At 51.9% G+C, this 21,156-nt stretch overlaps 1 protein-coding gene across 2 annotated transcripts in view; it reads left to right on the forward strand.

The window, feature by feature from the left end:
* LOC147105468 (plexin-D1-like) overlaps window positions 1-20,447 on the forward strand; it is a 149,129-nt gene extending 128,682 nt beyond the window's left edge. The window contains exons 13-18 of one of the 2 annotated variants that reach the window (XM_086009838.1): window positions 1,746-1,885; window positions 2,500-2,688; window positions 17,371-17,461; window positions 17,644-17,838; window positions 17,936-18,091; window positions 20,289-20,447. In XM_086009838.1, the coding sequence (XP_085865964.1) occupies window positions 1,746-1,885; window positions 2,500-2,688; window positions 17,371-17,461; window positions 17,644-17,838; window positions 17,936-18,091; window positions 20,289-20,447 (930 nt within the window). Of the gene's footprint in view, window positions 1-1,745; window positions 1,886-2,499; window positions 2,689-17,370; window positions 17,516-17,643; window positions 17,839-17,935; window positions 18,092-20,288 lie in introns of those variants that run through there. The other variant, XM_086009839.1, reaches the window with a different exon arrangement.
* The last annotated feature ends 709 nt before the right edge of the window (window positions 20,448-21,156 follow it).

The raw sequence follows: 21,156 nt of genomic DNA on the forward strand, positions 1-21,156 counted from the left end.
TCAGAGAGTGGTTAGGATGTGGAACTCGCCACCACAGGAAGTGGTTGAGGCAAATAGCTTAGATGCTTTCAAAAGGAAACTAGACGAGTACATGAGCGAAGAGGGAATAGAAAGATATGTTGAAAGGCTGAGATGAGGTAGATGGAACGGGAGGAGACTCACGTGGAGTATAAAGACCAGCACAGACTCGTTGGGCCGAATGGCCTGGTTCTGTGCTGTATATTCTCTGTAATTCTATGTAAAGTCACTGATTGAATGTTTTTCACTGTGTTACAGTTACTAACTAGGTGTGGTAGAATCTCGTTTGATTAAATCTTTGCATTAATGGGAGAACCTGCTAATGTTTTGATGTCATCTTGTCCAATACAGGGGAAGAGTAGTGGTAGACTTATTAGCTGTGGCTCAGTGGGTAGCACTCTCGCCTCTGAAGGTTGTAGGTTCAAGTCCCACTCCAGAGACCTGAGCAAATAATCTAGACTGAGCTGTACTGAGTGCTGCATTGTCGAAAGTGTCATCTTTCAGGTGAGACATTAAAGACGGGGATCAAGGGATATGGGGAGAAGGCAGGGACAGGGTACTGAATTTGGATGATCGGCTATGATCGCATTAAATGGCGGAACAGGCTCGAGGAGCCGAATGGCCTACTCCTGCTCCTATCTTCTATGTTTCTATGGCACTTTTGGCCCCGTCTGCCCTCTCAGGTGAACATTAAAGATCCCACGGCACTATTCAAAGAAGAGCAGGGGAGTTCGCCCCGGTGTCCTGGCCAATATTTATCCCTCAAGCAAATCGCTAAAAAAACAGATTATCTGGTCACTAACACATTGCTGTTTGTGGGAGCTTGCTGTGTGCAAATTGGCTGCCGCGTTTCCTACATTACAACAGTGACTACACTTCAAAAAGTACTTCATTGGCTGTGAAGTGCTTTGAGATGTCCTGAGGTTGTGAAAGGTGCTATAGAAATGCAAGTCTATGGGGGAGAAATTCAGTATAACCCTGTTTGGGGCACTAAAATTTTAATTTTGAAAAATTAGCGACAAGCGCTAATCATTCTCGCCTCCCGCGAAATCCAGTTTTTGCGCTCCAATCAAGCGCTGACCACTTCTCTTAGGGCGCTAAAGTCTGAGAGCGAGGCGGAGTGCTAATCAGTTCTGAGCGCATTGTAACCGGCACTCTTTCATCACAGAGGCTGCTTCCCTCACTTCAAGGGAAAGGCCAATGATGCTGCACAAGCTTGTTGTCGTCAGTTCCGTTTTGCAAGGCGACCTGGGCGACTGCCATTACAGCCCCAAACATGCTCACAAAGTGGAAGGCACGGACATCTCGCACCAATGAAACATTAAAAACTTTGTGCAGATACCCGACTGGTGCAATAATAAAGGTTGCACTGGCTGAAGAGCATTCCCTTAATTACCGCTGCCGAAGCGGCCAACCGAGTTCACAGCACCTCCTCTCGCTGGTGTTGTCGGCGCGAGGCGATAAAGCAGGGGGCGATAACGGGGCGCTGCGCACTTTATGACGTCATGATCTGTGAGGTGCTAGAGACCCAGATGCTAAGAGTTAGCGCTAAACCGGCACTGAAGTTCGCGGGCGTCGCTGCATTCGCCGCGCCCGGGCACTAACCCTTTAACGCCCCATTAGCATCCCCGCCAGGCGCTAACGGGAGGCGTGAACATACCGAATTTCACGGCCTTTCTTTCTATCTCAGAGAAATGGTAATTAGGACAACTCTTTTCTTCTGTCAGAAACCGATTGTTGCATCTATAAATCCAGTCCTTGTGTCTTCATCCGGGAGGACCACGTTGACCATCGTTGGGTCGGATCTAGATGTTGGAGCGAGCGCTGTACTTCGCATCACAGGGATGAGTGACAACATTACTGTCAAGTAAGTGAAAGTTGTCGCAAACTATGAAGAGTAATTACATTTGTTCCTTTTTGTATAGACTGAAGTTGTAAATGCTTTGTCTTAACAAGTGGAGCATGCTTAATACAAGTTGGGGGTAACTATGTGTTTCTTTGAAAACATTGCGAATGAGCTACAGTTACACCGTCCAATATTAAAGCAAGGTTCATTAGCCATTGGGAAGTGTGTGTTGTGGGGAGTTCGTGTTGGTCGTGTTCACCTCTGGTTATTATACTTCTTCCTGTCATCTCATGTTAATATCACTTCAGCCATTTGGCCAGCTCCAGTTTTAACGTTCCCACAAAGGGGCTACACCTGAAATGACAACTTGTCCGTTCTCTCCACAGATGCTGACTGACCTTCCGAGCGTCTCCAGCATCTTCTGTTGTTTGCTTATAACACAGAGAGTTACTCTTACTCTGGCCGCGCAGTACCTGATCTGCGAGTGCTTAATGATGGAAAAGTGGAAACGTCGTCCTTTCTCCATCAATAACTCTTTCACCTTCTTAAGCACGAAAAAGATCACAAAAAATGAAATTTGGGCATTAAGCAGAGAATATTTATGTTTGTTTTTTTCAATATATTTTCTCTATCAGATCGAACAACTGCACTATTGAGAACAATACGTTGGTGAGATGTGTATTACCAAAGACCACCCGTGGCAAAAAGACAGTGTGTTTGCTGTATGATTCTGAAGGGCTCTGTGTGGCTCAAAGAAGTGCTGTACTGGGGTACGTCAATAACAGTTTCATCAGAGAGATTCACCCTGCGCGTTCCTGGGCCAGGTATGTATAACGGTGGGGGGGAGTATGGGGGGGAGGGGAGGGGTATGGGGGGGTTGGGGTGGGGGGGAGGGGTATGGGGAGGGTGGGGTATGGGAGGGGTGGGGTATGGGGAGGGGGGTATGGGGAGGGGAGGTGTTTGCAGGGTTGTGTCTGGGGAGGGAGGGGTATGGGGGGTGGGGTATGGGGGGAGGGGTATTGGGGGTGGGGTATGGGGGTGGGGTATGGGGGGGAGGGGTAAGGGGGTGGGGTATGGAGGGTGGGGTATGGGGGGAGGGGTGTATGGGGAGGAACGGGTATGGGAGGGTGGGGTATGGGGAGGATGGGGGTGGGGTATGGGGAGTGGGGTATGGGAAGGGGAGGTGTTTGCAGGGTTGTGTCTGGGAGGGAGGGGTATAGGGGGGAGGGGAAGTGTTTGCAGCGTTGTGTGTGGGAGGGAGGGGTATGGGGAGGGAGGGGTATGGGGGAGGGGTATGGGGGGTGGGGTATGGGGAGGGTGGGGTATGGGGAGGGGAGGTGTTTGCAGGGTTGTGTCTGGGAGGGAGGGGTATGGGGGGGAGGGGTATGGGGGTGGGGTATGGGGAGGGTGGGGTATGGGGAGGGTGGGGTATGGGGGGTGGGGTATGGGGAGGGGTGGGGTATGGGGAGCGGAGGTGTTTGCAGGGTTGTGTCTGGGAGGGAGGGGTATGGGGGTGGGGTATGGGGAGGGTGGGGTATGGGGAGGGTGGGGTATGGGGGTGGGGTATGGGGGTGGGGTATGGGGAGGGTGGGGTATGGGGGGGAGGGGTATGGGGTGGGGTATGGGGAGGGGTGGGGTATGGGGAGGGAGGGGTATGGGGTGGGGTATGGGGAGGGAGGGGTATGGGGGGTGGGGTATGGGGAGGGTGAGGTATGGGGAGGGGGGGCATGGGGAGGGGAGGTGTTTGCAGGGTTGTGTGTGGGAGGGAGGGGTATGGGGGGAGGGGTATGGGGGTGGGGTATGGGGAGGGTGGGGTATGTGGGGTGGGGTATGGGGAGGGAGGGGTATGGGGGGGAGGCGTTTGGGGGTGGGGTATGGGGAGGGTGGGGTATGGGGAGGGTGGGGTATGGGGGGGAGGGGTATGGGGAGGGTGGGGTATGGGGGGAGGGGTATGGGGAGGGTGGGGTATGGGGGTTGGAGTATGGGGAGGGAGGGGTATGGGGAGGGGTGTATGGGGAGGGGAGGTGTTTGCAGGGTTGTGTGTGGGAGGGAGGGGTATGGGAGGGAGGCGTTTGGGGGTGGGGTATGGGGAGGGTGGGGTATGGGGGGGTGGGGTATGGGGAGGGTGGGGTATTGGGGAGGGTGGGGTATGGGGAGGGTGGGGTTATGGGGGGTGAAGTATGGCGAGGGTGGAGTATGGGGAGGGAGGGGTATGGGGGTGGAGTATGGGGAGGGTGGAGTATTGGGAGGGAGGGGTATGGGAGTGAGGGGTATGGGGGCTGGGGTATGGGGGGAGCGGTCTATGGGGGGGAGGGGTCTGGGGGGAGGGGTTTGGGGGGGTGGGGTATGGGAGGGAGGGGTATGGGGGCTGGGGTATGGGGGGAGGGGTATGGGGGAGGGGTATGGGGGGTGGGGTATGGGAGGGAGGGGTATGGGGAGGGTGGGGGTATGGGGAGGGGAGGTGTTTGCAGGGTTGTGTCTGGGAGGGAGGGGTATGGGGGGGAGGGGTATGGGGGTGGGGTATGGGGAGGGTGGGGTATGGGGGGTGGGGTATGGGGAGGGGAGGTGTTTGCAGGGGTTGTGTCTGGGAGGGAGGGGTATGGGGTGGTTATGGGGAGGGTGGGGTATGGGGAGGGTGGGGTATGGGGGTGGGGTATGGGGAGGGTGGGGTATGGGGGGAGGGGTATGGGGGTGGGGTATGGGGAGGGTGGGGTATGGGGAGGGTGGGGTATGGGGAGGGAGGGGTATGGGGGTGGGGTATGGGGAGGGTGGGGTATGGGGAGGGAGGGGTATGGGGAGGGAGGGGTATGGGGGGTGGGGTATGGGGAGGGTGGGGTATGGGGAGGGGGGCATGGGAGGGGAGGTGTTTGCAGGGTTGTGTGTGGGGGGGGAGGGGGTATGGGGGTGGGGTATGGGGAGGGTGGGGTATGTGGGGTGGGGTATGGGGAGGGAGGGGTATGGGGGGAGGCGTTTGGGGGTGGGGTATGGGGAGGGTGGGGTATGGGGGAGGGGTATGGGGAGGGTGGGGTATGGGGGGGAGGGGTATGGGGAGGGTGGGCTATGGGGGTTGGAGTATGGGGAGGGAGGGGTATGGGGAGGGAGGTGTTTGGCAGGGTTGTGTGTGGGAGGGAGGGGTATGGGAGGGAGGCGTTTGAGGGTGGGGTATGGGGAGGGTGGGGTATGGGGGGTGGGGTATGGGGGGTGGGGTGTGGGATGGGGAGGGTGGGGTATGTGGGGGTGAAGTATGGGGAGGGTGGAGTATGGGGAGGGAGGGGTATGGGGGTGGAGTATGGGGAGGGTGGAGTATGGGGAGGGAGGGGTATGGGAGGGAGGGGTATGGGAGGGAGGGGTATGGGGGCTGGGGTATGGGGGGAACGGTATGGGGGGGAGGGGTCTGGGGGGAGGGGTTTGGGGGGGTGGGGTATGGGAGGGAGGGGTATGGGTGCTGGGGTATGGGGGGAGGGGTATGGGGGGAGGGGTATGGGGGTGGGGTATGGGAGGGAGGGGTATGGGAGGGAGGGGTATGGGAGGGAGGGGTATGGGGGCTGGGGTATGGGGGGAGGGGTATGGGGGGGAGGGGTATGGGAGGGAGGGGTATGGGGACTGGGGGTATAGGGGGAGGGGTATGGGGGAGGGGTGTATGGGGGGAGGGGGGGTATGGGGGAGGGGTATGGGGGGAGGGGTATGGGAGGGAGGGGTATGGGGACTGGGATATAGGGGGAGGGGTATGGGGGGAGGGGTGTATGGGGGGAGGGGTATGGGGTATGGGGGGAGGGGTATGGGGGGAGGGGTATGGGGGTGGGGTATGGGGGTTGGAGTATGGGGGGGAGGGGTATGGGGGGTGGAGTATGGGAGGGAGGGGGTATATGGGGGGTGGAGTGTGGGGGGTGGGGTATGGGAGGGGTGTATGGGGAGGGGGGTATGGGGGGGTGGGGTATGGGGAGGGGTATGGGGGGTGGGGTATGGGGGGAGGGGTATGGGGGAGGGGTATGGGGGGTGGGGTATGGGGTGGGTTTACATTTTTGGGTTGTTTCAAATCTTACTCTAGATTGCTTAAGAACATAAGAAATAGGAGCAAGAGTCGGCCATTCGGCCCCTCGAGCCTGCTCCGCCATTCAATAAGACCATGGGTGATCTTCTACCTCATCGCCACTTTCCTGAACTATCCCCATATCCCTTGATTCCCTTAATATTCAAAAATTATCGATCTCTGTCTTGAATATACTCAACGACTGAGCCTCCACAGCCCTCTGGGGTAGAGAATTCCAAAGATTCACCACCCTCTGAGTGAAGAAATTTCTCCTTATCTCAGTCCTAAATGGTCGACCCCTTATCCTGAGACTGTGACCCCTGGTTCTAGACTCCCCAGCCAGGGGAAACATCCTCCCTGCATCTACCCTGTCAAGCCCTGTAAGAATTTTGTATGTTTCAATGAGATCACCTCTCATTCTTCTAAACTCTAGAGAATATAGGCCTAGTCTACTCAATCTCTCCTCATAGGACAATCCCCCCATCCCAGGAACCAGTCTGGTGAGCTTTCATTGCACTCCCTCTATGGCAAGTATATCCTTCCTTGGGTTAGGAGACCAAAACTGTACACAATACTCCAGGTGTGGTCTTACCAAAGCCCTATATAATTGCAGTAAGATTTCCTTACTCTTATACTCAACCCCCTTACAATAAAGGCCAACATACCATTTGCCTTCCTAATTGCTTGCTGTACCTGCATGTTAACTTTTTGTGATTCGTGTACAAGGACACCCAAATCAAACTGAATCCCAACATTTCCCAGTCTCTCGCCATTTAAAAAATATTCTGTTATTCTATTTTGCCCACCAAGATGGATAACTTGACATTTCTCCACATTATATTCCACCTGCCATGTTCTTGCCCACTCACTTAACCTGTCTATATCCCTTTGCAGCCTCTTTGTGTCCTCCTCACAGCTTACTTTCCCACTGAGCTTTGTATCATCAGCAAACTTGGATACATTACACTCGGTCCTTTCATCTAGCTCATTGATATAGGTTATAAATAGCTGAGGCTGTATGTTAGATCTCACCACGGGTCTGTCCCAACTCCCCATAGCTTTTTGGGCTTTGAGATCTCAGTTACATTTCAATAACTCGCCTGGTAAACAAACTGCAAACCTGGTTTGGTAACTATTTCCAGGTAGTGGATTACTTCAAGCTTTCATAAGGCCTCACTTAAGTCTTCAAAAGTGGCAAGTGTATCACACCTTGCTTAAAGTTTCAATATCACGTCTCCCGGGGCGCAGGCGTAGGCCAGTGTAGAGGCTCACATCTCCTGGGGCGCAGGCGTAGGCCAGTGTAGAGGCTCACATCTCCTGGGGCGCAGGCGTAGGCCAGTGTAGAGGCTCACGTCTCCCGGGGCGCAGGCGTAGGCCAGTGTAGAGGCTCACATCTCCTGGGGCCTGCAGGCGTAGGCCAGTGTAGAGGCTCACGTCTCCCGGGGCGCAGGCGTAGGCCTGTGTAAAGGCCCACGTCTCCCGGGGTGCAGGCGTAGGCCAGTGTAGAGGCTCACGTCTCCTGGGTGCAGGCGTAGGCCAGTGTAGAGGCTCACGTCTCCCGGGGCGCAGGCGTAGGCCAGTGTAGAGGCTCACGTCTCCCGGGGTGCAGGCGTAGGCCCGTGTAGAGGCTCACGTCTCCTGGGTGCAGGCGTAGGCCAGTGTAGAGGCTCACGTCTCCCGGGGTGCAGGCGTAGGCCTGTGTAGAGGCTCACGTTTCCTGGGGCGCAGGCGTAGGCCTGTGTAGAGGCTCACGTTTCCTGGGGTGCAGGCGTAGGCCCGTGTAGAGGCTCACGTCTCCCGGGGCGCAGGCGTAGGCCCGTGTAGAGGCTCACGTCTCCTGGGGCGCAGGCGTAGGCCTGTGTAGAGGCTCACGTTTCCTGGGGTGCAGGCGTAGGCCTGTGTAAAGGCCCACGTCTCCCGGGGTGCAGGCGTAGGCCTGTGTAGAGGCTCATGTTTCCTGGGGCGCAGGCGTAGGCCTGTGTAGAGGCTCACGTTTCCTGGGGCGCAGGCGTAGGCCTGTGTAGAGGCTCACGTTTCCTGGGGCGCAGGCGTAGGCCTGTGTAGAGGCTCACGTTTCCTGGGGCGCAGGCGTAGGCCTGTGTAGAGGCACACGTTTCCTGGGGCGCAGGCGTAGGCCTGTGTAAAGGCCCACGTCTCCCGGGGTGCAGGCGTAGGCCTGTGTAGAGGCTCACGTTTCCTGGGGCGCAGGCGTAGGCCTGTGTAGAGGCTCACGTTTCCTGGGGCGCAGGCGTAGGCCTGTGTAGAGGCACACGTTTCCTGGGGCGCAGGCGTAGGCCTGTGTAGAGGCCCACCTCTCCTGGGGTGCAGGCATAGGCCTGTGTAGAGGCCCACGTCTCCCAGGGCCTACAGGCAGTTCACAAGCACCTCGGGATCACATGGGCAGGCCCAACCAATGACAAAGGGGGATTCCCATTATGCTTGTGGGGATTCCATTTACGTACAGACTCCCCAGGAGCTAAATAGGAATCACCCAAAAAAATCACTTTCACAACAGTTAAAATAAGTCATCACATGTTCAATATTAATTAAAATACACTTTAAGTAAACATTTAAAAGAAAAATTTAATTAAAAAAATTAAATTGAACATTTTTAAAGGGGCCAAAAATAACCAAAACTAATTTTAAAGGTTTTTGAATGTTAAAATCATTTAAAAATGTGCTATTTAATTAAATGCTTACGCTGGTAAAAGAAGGCCCTAGGCCTGCTCGTACCAGGATTAAGAGTTTGGTGGGCATTCGCTGGGCAGTAGTTGGGCCAATAGCCCCGCCCTGCGCCAGCGAATGGCCATTTCAAGCGGATGGGAATGGTCATAAAGCAGAATCTTGACTGATCGCAAGTTCCGGGTTTTCGCTCCTGCTCCTCACATGCGGTACCCCGGAACTCGCGGGGCCCTTCCGACCGCGCACACTGTGTGTAGGCCATCATAGGCCCCGGAAAATCCGGGCCAATGTTTTCTACGTACCTTTTAAACACGCATCCTTCAGGAACATCAGCTGACAAGGGACAATTTCTTTCTAAATCAGCTCCTCGCTGCTTTTCTGAGATTTTTAAACCTTACCTCCCAAGACATTTTCCAAAAGCCTTTCTCCAGAAGATTCTCCAACTAACAACTCTCCAAGAGAAACAACTCCTTTTCATATATCGCAGCAAAGCCAACATGGATTTATGAAAAGAAAATCGTGTTTGACAAACCTACTGGAGTTTTTTGAGGATGTAACTGGTGGAATAGATAAGGGAGAACCAGTGGATGTGGTGTATTTGGACTTTCAGAAGGCCTTTGATAAAGTCCGACAAGAGGTTAGTGTGCAAAATTAAAGCACATGGGATTGAAAATTGGTTAACAGACAGGAAACAGAGAGTAGGAATAAATGGGTCTTTTTCGGGGTGGCAGGCGGTTACTAGTGGGGTACTGCAGGGATCAGTGCTTGGGCCCCAGCTATTCACAATATATATCAATGATTTGGATGAGGGAACCAAATGTAATATTTCCAAGTTTGCTGACGACACGAAACTAGGTGGGATTGTGAGTGGTGAGGAGGATGCAAAGAGGCTACAAGTTGAGTGAGTGGGCAAATACATGGCAGATGCAGTATAACATGGATAAATGTGAAGTTATCCACTTCAGTAGGAAAAACAAAGGCAGAGTATTATTTAAATGGTGATAGATTGGGAAATGTTGATGTACAGAGGGACTTGGGTGTCCTTGTACACCAGTCACTGAAAGCAAACATGCAGGTGCAGCAAGCAGTTAGGAAGGCAAATGGTATGTTGGCCTTCATTGCAAGAGGGTTTGAGTACAGGAGCAAGGATGTCTTACTACAGTTATACAGGGCCTTGGTGAGACCACATCTGGAGTACTGTGTGCAGTTTTAGTCTCCTTACCTAAGAAAGGATATACTTGTCATAGAGGGAGTGCAGCCAAGGTTCACCAGACTGATTCCTGGGATGGCAGGACTGTCGTATGAGGAGAGATTGGGTCGACTAGGCCTGTATTCACTAGAGTTTAGAAGAATGGGAGGGGATCTCATTGAAATGTATAAAATTCAAACAGGGCTGGACAAACTGGATGCAGGGAGGATATTTCCCCTGGCTGGGGGTCTAGAACGAGGGGCCACAGTCTCAGGATATGGGGTAGGACATTGAGGACTGAGATGAGGAGAAATGTCCTCATTCAGGGTGATGAACCTGTGGAATTCTCTACCACAGAAGGCTGTGGAGGCCAAGTCACTGAATATATTTAAGAAGGAGATAGATAGATTTCTAGACACAAAAGGCATCAAGGGGTATGGGGAGAGAGCGGGAATATGGTATTGAGATAGAGGATCAGCCATGGGAGGAAAAGGAGGAAAAAGAGTGGGAGAGCAATAGTGGTAGGGGATTCTATCGTAAGGGGAACAGATAGGCGTTTCTGTGGCCGCAAACGTGACTCCAGGATGGTTTGTTGCCTCCCTGGGGCCAGGGTCATGGATGTCACTGAGCGGCTACAGGGCATTCTTGAGGGGGAGGGTGAGCAGGCAGAGGTCGTGGTCCACATTGGGACCAACGACATAGGTAGGAAGGGGGATGAGGTCCTGCATCAAGAATTTAGGGAGCTAGGTAACAGATTAAAGAGCAGGACCTCAAAGGTTGTAATCTCTGGATTACTCCCAGTGCCACGTGCTAGTGAGTATAGGAATAGGAGGATAGAGCAGATGAATGCGTGGCTAAAGAGTTGGTGTAGGGGGGAGGGTTTTACTTTCCTGGATCACTGGGCCTGCTTCTGGGGAAGGTGGGACTTGTACAAGTCGGACGGGTTGCACCTGAACCAGAGCGGGACAAATATCCTTGCGGGGAGGTTTGCTAGCACTGTTGGGGGGGGTTTAAACTAACTTGGCAGGGGGATGGGATACAGAGGGGAGCTGAAAGAGGGGGTGATGTGCTGCCAATTATAGAGAAAAAAACAAGTCAGCTTGGTAGACAGGGCAAATATACAAGGGCAAGGCTGGATGGCATCTATTTTAATGCAAGGAGTCTTGCAAATAAGGTGGATGAACTGAAGGTGTTGATAAACACATGGGAGTATGATATTGTTGCTATCACGGAGACATGGTTGAGGGAGGGGCAAGACTGGCAGCTCAATATTCCGGGGTACAGAATCTTCAGGCGAGACAGAGGGGGGGGTATAAGAGGAGGGGGTGTAGCAATATTAATTAAGGAGTCAATTACTGCAGTAAGGAGGGACGACATATTAGCAGGTTCCTCTAATGAGGCCATATGGGTGGAGCTTAAAAACAAGAAGGGGGCAAGCACTTTGCTGGGAGTGTACTATAGGCCTCCAAACAGTCAGGGGGAGATAGAGGAACAGATATGTAGGCAAATCTCAGAGAAATGTGCAAATAATAGGGTAATAATAATGGGGGATTTCAACTTCCCCAATATTAACTGGGATAGTCAGAGTGTGAAAGGCACAGAGGGTGTAGAATTCTTAAAGTGCATCCAGGAGAGCTTTTTGAGCCAGCATGTAGAAGGTCCTACAAGAGAGGGGGCGGTACTGGACCTAATTCTAGGGAATGTGGCCGGCCAAGTGGAAGAAGTGCTAGTAGGTGAGCACTTTGGTGACAGTGACCATAATCACAGAATCACAGAAACCCCACAGTGCAGATAGAGGCCATTTCGGCCCATCGAGCCTGCACCGACACATATCCCACCCGATCCCCATAACCCCTACACCAACACATATCCCACCCTATCCCTGTAACCCCACGTATTTAATCCCCCTAACACTAAGGGTCAATTTATCATAGCCAATCAACCTAACCCGCACATCTTTGGACTGTGGGAGGAAACCGGAGCACCCGGAGGAAACCCACGCAAACACGGGGAGAATGTGCAAACTCCACACAGACAGTCGCCCGAGGCCGGATTCGAACCCGGGTCCCTGGCGCTGTGAGGCAACAGTGCTAACCACTATGCCACCATACCATAATATGGTGAGATTTAAGGTGGTCATGGAAAAGGACAGGGATGGGCTGGAAATAAAGGTTCTAAATTGGGGGAAGGCCGATTTTAATAGGATAAGGCAGGATCTGGCCAAAATGGACTGGGATCAGCTACTTGTAGGAAAATCCGCATCGGAGCAATGGGAGGCTTTCAGAAGGGAGATTGAGATCATACAATGGCAACATGTTCCCGTAAAGGTCAAGGGTGGTTCCAAAAACCACGGAACCGTGGATGTCAGGGGATATACGAGAATGGATTAGAAAAAAAAGGAGGGCTTTTGGCAGATACAAAAGGCTAAAGACAGAGGAAGCCCTAGAGGAGTACAAAAAGTGCAGGGGGATACTTAAAAAAGAAATTAGGAGATCAAGGAGGGGCCATGAAATAACACTGGCGAGCAAAATAAAGGAAAATCCTAAGATGTTTTATAAGTATATTAAGGGTAAGAGGATAACTAGGGAAAAAATAGGGCCCATTAGGGACAAAAGTGGCAATCTGTGTGTGGAGCTGGAAGATGTAGGAGGGGTTCTAAATGAATTTTTTGCATCTGTTTTCACTATGGAGAGGGACGATGTAGACATAGAAATAGGGCTGGGGGACTGTGATATGCTCGAACACATTAACATCGAGAGGGAGGAGGTATTGGCGGTTTTAGCAGGCCTAAAAATGGATAAATCCCCAGGCCCGGACGAAATGTATCCCAGGCTGCTGTGTGAGGCAAAGGAAGAGATTGCGGGGGCTCTAACACACCTATTCAGAACCTCTCTGGCCACAGGGGATGTGCCAGAGGACTGGAGAACCGCTAATGTAGTACCATTATTCAAGAAGGGAAGTAGGGAAAAACCGGGGAACTACAGGCCAGTGAGCCTAACATCAGTGGTAGGAAAATTATTGGAAAAAATTCTGAGGGACAAAATCAGTCTCCACTTGGAGAGGCAAGGATTAATCAGGGATAGTCAACATGGCTTTGTCAAGGGAAGATCATGTCTGACTAATTTGATTGAATTTTTTGAGGGGGTGACTAGGTGTGTGGATGAGGGTAACGCAGTGGATGTGGTATACATGGATTTCAGTAAGGCCTTCGATAAAGTCCCGCACAGGAGACTGGTCAAGAAGGTAAGAGCCCATGGAATCCAGGATGCCTTGGCACGTTGGATACAAAACTGGCTTAGTGGCAGAAGGCAGAGGGTGATGGTCGAAGGTTGTTTTTGTGACTGGAAGCCTGTGGCCAGTGGGGTACCACAGGGATCGGTGCTGGGTCCCTTGCTGTTTGTGGTCTATATTAATGACTTGGATATGAATGTAAAAGGTATGATCAGTAAGTTCGCGGATGATACAAAAATTGGTAGGGTGGTAAATAGCGAGGAGGGTAGTCTCAGTCTGCAGGACGATATCGATGGGTTGGTCAGATGGGCGGAACAGTGGCAAATGGAATTTAACCCGGAAAAGTGCGAGGTGATGCACTTTGGGGGGGACTAACAAGGCAAGGGAATACACAATGAATGGTAAGACCCTAGGCAAGACGGAGGGTCAGAGGGATCTGGGTGTGCAAGTACACAGATCCCTGAAGGCGGCGGAACAGGTGGATAAGGTGGTAAAAAAGGCATATGGGATACTTGCCTTCATTAGCCGAGGAATAGAATATAAGAGCAAGGAGGTTATGATGGAGCTGTATAAAACACTGGTTAGGCCACAGCTGGAATACTGTGTGCAGTTCTGGTCGCCACACTACAGGAAGGATGTGATAGCTTTGGAGAGGGTGCAGAGGAGATTCACCAGGATGCTACCAGGGCTGGAACGCTTCAGCTATGAAGAGAGACTGGGCAGATTGAGTTTGTTTTCCTTGGAGCAGAGGAGGCTGAGGGGGGACATGATTGAGGTGTACAAAATTATGAGGGGCATAGATAGGATGGATACTAAGGAGCTTTTTCCCTTAGTAGAAGGGTCAATAACTAGGGGGCACAGATTCAAGGTAAAGGGCGGGAGGTTTAGAGGGGATTTGAGAAAGAACTTTTTCACCCAGAGTCTGGAACTCACTGCCCAGAAGGGTTGTGGAGGCTGGAACCCTCACAACATTCAAGACGCATTTGGATGAGCACTTGAAATGCCATAGCATACAAGGCTACGGGCCAAATGCTGGAATATGGGATTAGATTAGACAGGGCGTGATGGCCGGCGCGGACACGATGGGCCGAAGGGCCTCTATCCGTGCTGTATAACTCTATGACTCTATGACTCTATGATCATATGGAATGGCGGAGCAGGCTCGAAAAACCGAATGGCCAACTCCTGCTCCTATTTTTCTATGTTTCTATGTTTCTGAAGTGTTCCCGAGACTTCCTGAATTCTGAACACCAGACCCTCCCAAATTCAAAAACTGTCAAATATAAACTGAACTAATTATGAAGCTTGTATATATTTAAAAACTGTGTGTTAGACTCCCTCTGAAGTCTGTAACCAGGAAGACCACAACAAATAACCTGGTAACATGTCCTGAACAAACAGGATTCTGGCTTGAGCTGCCTGTTAAACACTCGAAGCAGAAAGGGGTAGAAGCTGGGCCTCAGTGCGGCCATTTCCCGGGTGGAAAACGGGGTAAAAAGGACCAATTTCGGGGGCACAATGTCCGTGCATTAAATGAGGGGCCTAAGGTCTGTTTCAGGCCCCTTTGCAGAGATTCTTCTTGGTTGAGCGGAGCGGGAGCTGGCCTCGCTCAGCTCGGGATTCTGCTGTGGCGAAAGCAGCGACTGCCACCAAGTGGTAAACAAACATACCTGGCTTTATCACAAGTGCTTTAACCAAAGGTAGAACAGGAGTTCTGCTTCATTACTGCTCAGTCAGATAAAGATCTTCAATCTTGGGTTCAGGTTTCTCAACTAAATTGGTAAAATCTGAGAAACTGAACTCGTGGCCGTACATTTTGCGCTGGAAAAAACAAGCGACCAGGATTTGAAAATCGGGGTCACCTCAGCCGCCCCAGCTGACGTTCAAGGGCCGCCTGCTGCCTTAGTCAGGCCTGAGAATGGGCGAGGACCCCGCCCACCTGAAACAGGCCTAAGGCTGCTTCACCATGGAAACCAGTTGTAGGGACCCGGTACAAAATTAGTGTACGAATGGGCGGAGCTAGTGCACCCACGGTCAGCATAGCTGTACCCAGGCCTTGACCAACCTAACCAGCCATCCTTAAAGGGACCACTGGAGGCCACAAACAATGCTGCCACAAAATCTTTGTGTAGGTTGCTTAAAAACTCAGCGTGAGGAGGGGAATAAATAGATAGCAGGAGCGTTCCATCCAGCAGCCTGGCCCGGGATTGGCCTCTCCACCCCACGGCTCTGTCTCCTCACCCTTCCCCCCCAGGATCTAGCTGAGGGCCAGCTTGGTGTTGGAGTCGGGTAACGTTGGTCAGGCCTCACAACGCCCGTTAGCTCGCCACTTCCAGCGGAATCCGGCCCGAGACTGCACGTGGCTCAGGCCTCAGGTTGGCACGCTGGGTAATCGCTCCACGGACCTGCTGCACATTTTGGGCACAAGTCAAATCTTCCCTATATTTAATTGGAGGAAATTTCTGCTCATCCAATACTGGATGTCGGACAACCAGCGTGACGAATCAGAGAGAGTGGAGGGGAGACATCACTGTCAAACATCAGACCAACCTGCATAGGGAGATCCCACTATCAAACATCAGACCAACCTGCACAGGGAGATCCCACTATCAAACATCAGACCCTGCACAGGGAGATCCCAGTGTCAAACATCAGACCCAACACAGGGCGATCCCAGTGTCAAACATCAGACCCTACACAGGGAGATCCCACTATCAAACATCAGACCCTACACAGGGCAATCCCAGTGTCAAACATCAGACCCAACACAGGGAGATCCCAGTGTCAAACATCAGACCCTGCACAGGGAGATCCCAGTGTCAAACATCAGACCCTACACAGGGAGATCCCAGTGTCAAACATCAGACCCTGCACAGGGAGATCCCAGTGTCAAACATCAGACCCTACACAGGGAGATCCCAGTGTCAAACATCAGACCCAACACAGGGCGATCCCAGTGTCAAACATCAGACCCTACACAGGGAGATCCCACTATCAAACATCAGACCCTACACAGGGCAATCCCAGTGTCAAACATCAGACCCAACACAGGGAGATCCCAGTGTCAAACATCAGACCCTGCACAGGGAGATCCCAGTGTCAAACATCAGACCCTACACAGGGAGATCCCAGTGTCAAACATCAGACCCTGCACAGGGAGATCCCAGTGTCAAACATCAGACCCTACACAGGGAGATCCCAGTGTCAAACATCAGACCCTGCACAGGGAGATCCCAGTGTCAAACATCAGACCCTACACAGGGAGATCCCAGTGTCCAACATCAGACCCTACACAGGGAGATCCCAGTGTCCAACATCAGACCCTACACAGGGAGATCCCAGTGTCAAACATCAGACCCTACACAGGGAGATCCCAGTGTCAAACATCAGACCCTACACAGGGAGATCCCAGTGTCAAACATCAGACCCTGCACAGGGAGATCCCAGTGTCAAACATCAGACCCTACACAGGGAGATCCCAGTGTCAAACATCAGACCCAACACAGGGCGATCCCAGTGTCAAACATCAGACCCTACACAGGGAGATCCCACTATCAAACATCAGACCCTACACAGGGCAATCCCAGTGTCAAACATCAGACCCAACACAGGGAGATCCCAGTGTCAAACATCAGACCCTGCACAGGGAGATCCCAGTGTCAAACATCAGACCCTACACAGGGAGATCCCAGTGTCAAACATCAGACCCTACACAGGGAGATCCCAGTGTCAAACATCAGACCCTGCACAGGGAGATCCCAGTGTCAAACATCAGACCCTACACAGGGAGATCCCAGTGTCCAACATCAGACCCTACACAGGGAGATCCCAGTGTCCAACATCAGACCCTACACAGGGAGATCCCAGTGTCAAACATCAGACCCTACACAGGGAGATCCCAGTGTCAAACATCAGACCTTACACAGGGAGTTCCCAGTGTCAAACATCAGACCATGCACAGGGAGATCCCAGTGTCAAACATCAGACCCTACACAGGGAGATCCCAGTGTCAAACATCAGACCCTACACAGGGCGATCCCAGTGTCAAACATCAGACCCTACACAGGGCGATCCCACTGTCAAACATCAGACCCTGCACAGGGAGATCCCACTGTCAAACATCAGACCCTACACAGGGCGATCCCAGTGTCAAACATCAGACCCTGCACAGGGAGATCCCACTGTCAAGCATCAGACCCTACACAGGGAGATCCCAGTGTCCAACATCAGACCCTACACAGGGCGATCCCAGTGTCAAACATCAGACCCTACACAGGGAGATCCCAATGTCAAACATCAGACCCTACACAGGGAGATCCCAGTGTTGTCTCTTGTTGCGATCATACCTTCTCATTTGTGGTTTGCTTCTTACAGTGGGGGCCGACGCCTGACGATAAGCGGCACCAATTTAGACGTAGTTGAACGGATGCAGGTGTGGTTAACGGAGGATCCAAAGGAACTGACTGTGAGTTCCTTTAATTTTCACTGACTGAAGCTGTCCTGTTAACCTCGGTTAATCGTGAGTGAAGTCTTCAGTTTGGATGAAGCCTCTTTTTACATTGACTGTGAAAACACACCTTAATCTAACGAGGTGATATCTGTTACATTATTCATTCCGTATATTAATGCCGTGTCTTTGTGGGACAGGAATGTTCAGCTAATAAGTTGACCTGGATCTGTGCCTCACCACCTCTGGGCAGGAGGACCCCCGGCAACTATTCCGTGTCATTCCTCATGTCTGGATCAGAGGAGCAGCACTTCCATTTGATGTACCATCAGGACCTGACGTTTTATAACTTTACAAAGTCCATTGAAAATAAAAAGATCACGATTACTGTATTGGTAAAAAGTATTTAGTTTCCTCACTTATTGAGCTCCAAGTCTCATTTATTTTAAGGCTCTCTCTAACCTTTTTTCTTTCAAATTATTTATTTTACAGAGAAAGGAAAGCAAGTTAAATCTTCAGAAAATAGAACTTAAGATTTATGCTCTGAGGGCCCAGGGCGACCGATTGGAATGTAATGTTACAGTGGTGACCAAAGAAAAAATAACATGTGAACTAAACACATCCGATACTTCAATGTCAAAACTAGAAGTAAGTACAAGGGATGGGTATTCCTGTGTCATTTTATAAAGCACTGGTTAGGCCTCAGCCGGAGTATTGTATCCAATTCTGGGCACCGCACCTTAGGGACGATGTCGAGGCCTTGGAGAGGGTGCAGAGGAGATTTACTCGAATGGTAGCAGGAATAAGGGACTTCAGTTAAGTGGAAAGACGAGCAAAGCTGGGATTGTTCTCCTTAGAGCAGAGACGGTTAAGGAGAGATTTAATGGTCATGAGAGGTTTTGACAGAATAGACAGGGAGAAACTGTTTCCATTTGCAGAAGGGCCACAGAATTCAGGTCATTAGCAAAATGGTGATGAGAATTTTTTGACGCAGCGAGTTGTTGTGATCTGGAACGCGCTGCCTGAAAGGGCGGTGGAAGCAGATTCAATATTAACTTTCAAAAGGGAATTGGATAAATACTTGAAAAGGAAAAAAATTGCATGGCTATGAGGAAAGAGCAGTGAGTGGGATTATTGGAGAGCTCTTTCAAAGTGCCGGCACAGGCACAATGGGCCGAATGGCCTCCTTCTCTGCTGTAAGATTCTATAATGTTATAATTTTGATAGAAAGCTATTTTGCTAAATGTATTTTTTGCACAAATACAAAGGTTTATGTTGTGTTTTACACTGAAGGTAGTGGAAATAAAACTGATTGGGTCTTTTCAGCCACATGAACAGGGAGAGCTGAAGGTGCGAGTGTCGGTAGATAAAACTGCAAAACAGGACAAAGGCCTTGAGGGTTTTATAATTATGGCAGAGAGTACAAGAGTGAGGAGAGAATGGCAGATATGTGTAAAGACTTGGCTAGACCAGTTAGAGGACGGTGTATCATGTGACTACCAGGCTGTTAGAAGGTGAATGGGAAGGAGTTTGGTCTTTGTTCGTCCATCACTTCCTATCTTCCTATATGTGCAGTTTTGGCCGATTCATTATCGAAAGGACATTAAAGCCCAGGGAATGATTTGGATTTTTGATTGACCAATCGGGGGAGCGCACTGGTCCGAGTGGTGAGGAGGCCCCTTCCTCCCATTCCCCTCCCCCCATTCCCCTCCCCCCATTTCCCTCCCCCCATTCCACTCCCCCCATTCCACTCCCCCCATTCCCCTCCCCCCCATTCCACACTCCCCCCCCCCCCCCCCGCAGTGATTGCGAGGCCCCGCCCTCATTTAAATCTGGCGGGTGAGCCGTGGGGAGCCAAACAGGCAGCTCGCTGGCTTGAGGCCTCGCTCTCAGGCCAGGACCACCGCCAACAAGGTAGGTCAGGAAGGGGGAGGGTTGGTGGATGGTGGTGATCCCGGGGTGGCAGTGGCCCAGACTATTTCTGTGGGCCCTGGAGGTTCACTCCTGCTCCCCCGGGGCCCACAAATATAACTCGACACATACCCTTAGCCGGGCCTCTTGGGTTCCGTCGCCCGTGGAGCTGGTTGGAGTGAGCAGGGTGCAGACTCTAACCAATTCCCACCTACAATAGCCATTCCTAAAAACAGGAGGGCTCTTTGGATGCCTGGCAGTAGGCTCGATTCAAAATGGCAGCCGCCACAATGACGGTGTTAATGGGGCGGTAAGGCCTCCGATTCCACCCGCCCGTCCCCTGGAAACACCAAGCGAAGGAAGGGAAAACAAAATGTGAGTGAGGCTCGGGAGTTAAAACCACCCCAGGCAGACTGCCCGCTCCCCTAGCCGGAATCCTGCACCTCCCAGGGCCCAGGGAAAGAACCCTGCTCCATTCCCAGCCCCGGGAATCAATCCTGCTCCATTCCCAGCCCCGGGAATCAATCCTGCTCCATTCCCAGCCCCGGGAATCAATCCTGCTCCATTCCCAGCCCCGGGAATCAATCCTGCTCCATTCCCAGCCCCGGGAATGAATCCTGCACCATTCCCAGCCCCGGGAATCAATCCTGCTCCATCCCCAGCCCCAGGAATCAATCCTGCACCATTCCCAGCCCCGGGTATCAATCCTGCACCATTCCCAGCCCCGGGAATCAATCCTGCACCATTCCCAGCCCCGGGAATGAATAGTCTCGGGTATTGAGTGGAAACAATGTAACATCACTGTGGTGGTAAAATTTCAACTATTTACCGCCAGTGACAAGCGGTGACCTCAGACTCGGTACAAGGTCCAGCCTCATTTGCTGTAATACAGTATAAGAGTATAAAATGTGTTCAAATTCTGTTTTCTACTTAGGTGAAGGTTGGAAAATATGTTGCCATTTTAATAAACGTACCTCCCAGCAAATCCATTTACGTGATACTAATTGTGATACCGCTTATGCTGGTGATTTTCATTAGTAGTAAGTATTTAAAGTATATTTTGTTTAATTTTAAAAGCATTTCTACAGAATAACAGATCTCGCTTGGTGCTGCTCATAAAATAATTCCTGAAATTGTCTCTCTTTGTCTCCCAATTCCATTGACTAGAGGCGGGATGGATGGAGTGGCGGAGGGAGGGAGGGATGGAGGGAGGGGTGGAGGGATGATAGAGGGTGGGATGAATGGAGGGAGAGATGGAGGGAGGGAGGGAGGGATGGAGAGGGGAAGGGAGGGATGGAGGGAGGAAGTCCAGAGAGGGAGGGATGGAGGGAGGGAGGGAGGGATGGATGGATGGAGGAGGGTTGAATGGAGAGATGGATGGAGGGAGGAAGTGATGGATGGATGGAGGGAGGGAGGGATGGTTAGGGGAGGGAGGGAGGGATGGAGGGAGGGATGGATGGAGGGAGGAATGGATGGAGGGAGGAAGTGATGGAGGGAGGGAGGGAAGGAGGGATGGTTAGGGGGAGGGAGGGATGGATGGAGGGAGGGAGAGATGGATAGAGGGTGGGATGAATGGAGGGAGAGATGGAGGGATGGGTGGAGGGAAGGATGGAGGGAGGAAGTGATGGAGGGAGGGAGGGTTGAATGAGAGATGGATGGAGGGAGGAAGTGATGGATGGAGGGATGGATGGTGAGAGGGAGGGAGGGATGGATGGAGAGAGGGAGGAAGTGATGGATGGAGGAAGGGAGGGATGGAGTGATGGAGGAAGTGATGGATGGGAGGGAGGGATGGATGGAGGGAG

Source organism: Somniosus microcephalus, chromosome 17 (genome assembly GCF_052327205.1).
Source record: "Somniosus microcephalus isolate GS21.2 chromosome 17, FLI_Smic_1.0, whole genome shotgun sequence".
Taxonomy (NCBI): Eukaryota; Metazoa; Chordata; class Chondrichthyes; order Squaliformes; family Somniosidae; genus Somniosus; species Somniosus microcephalus.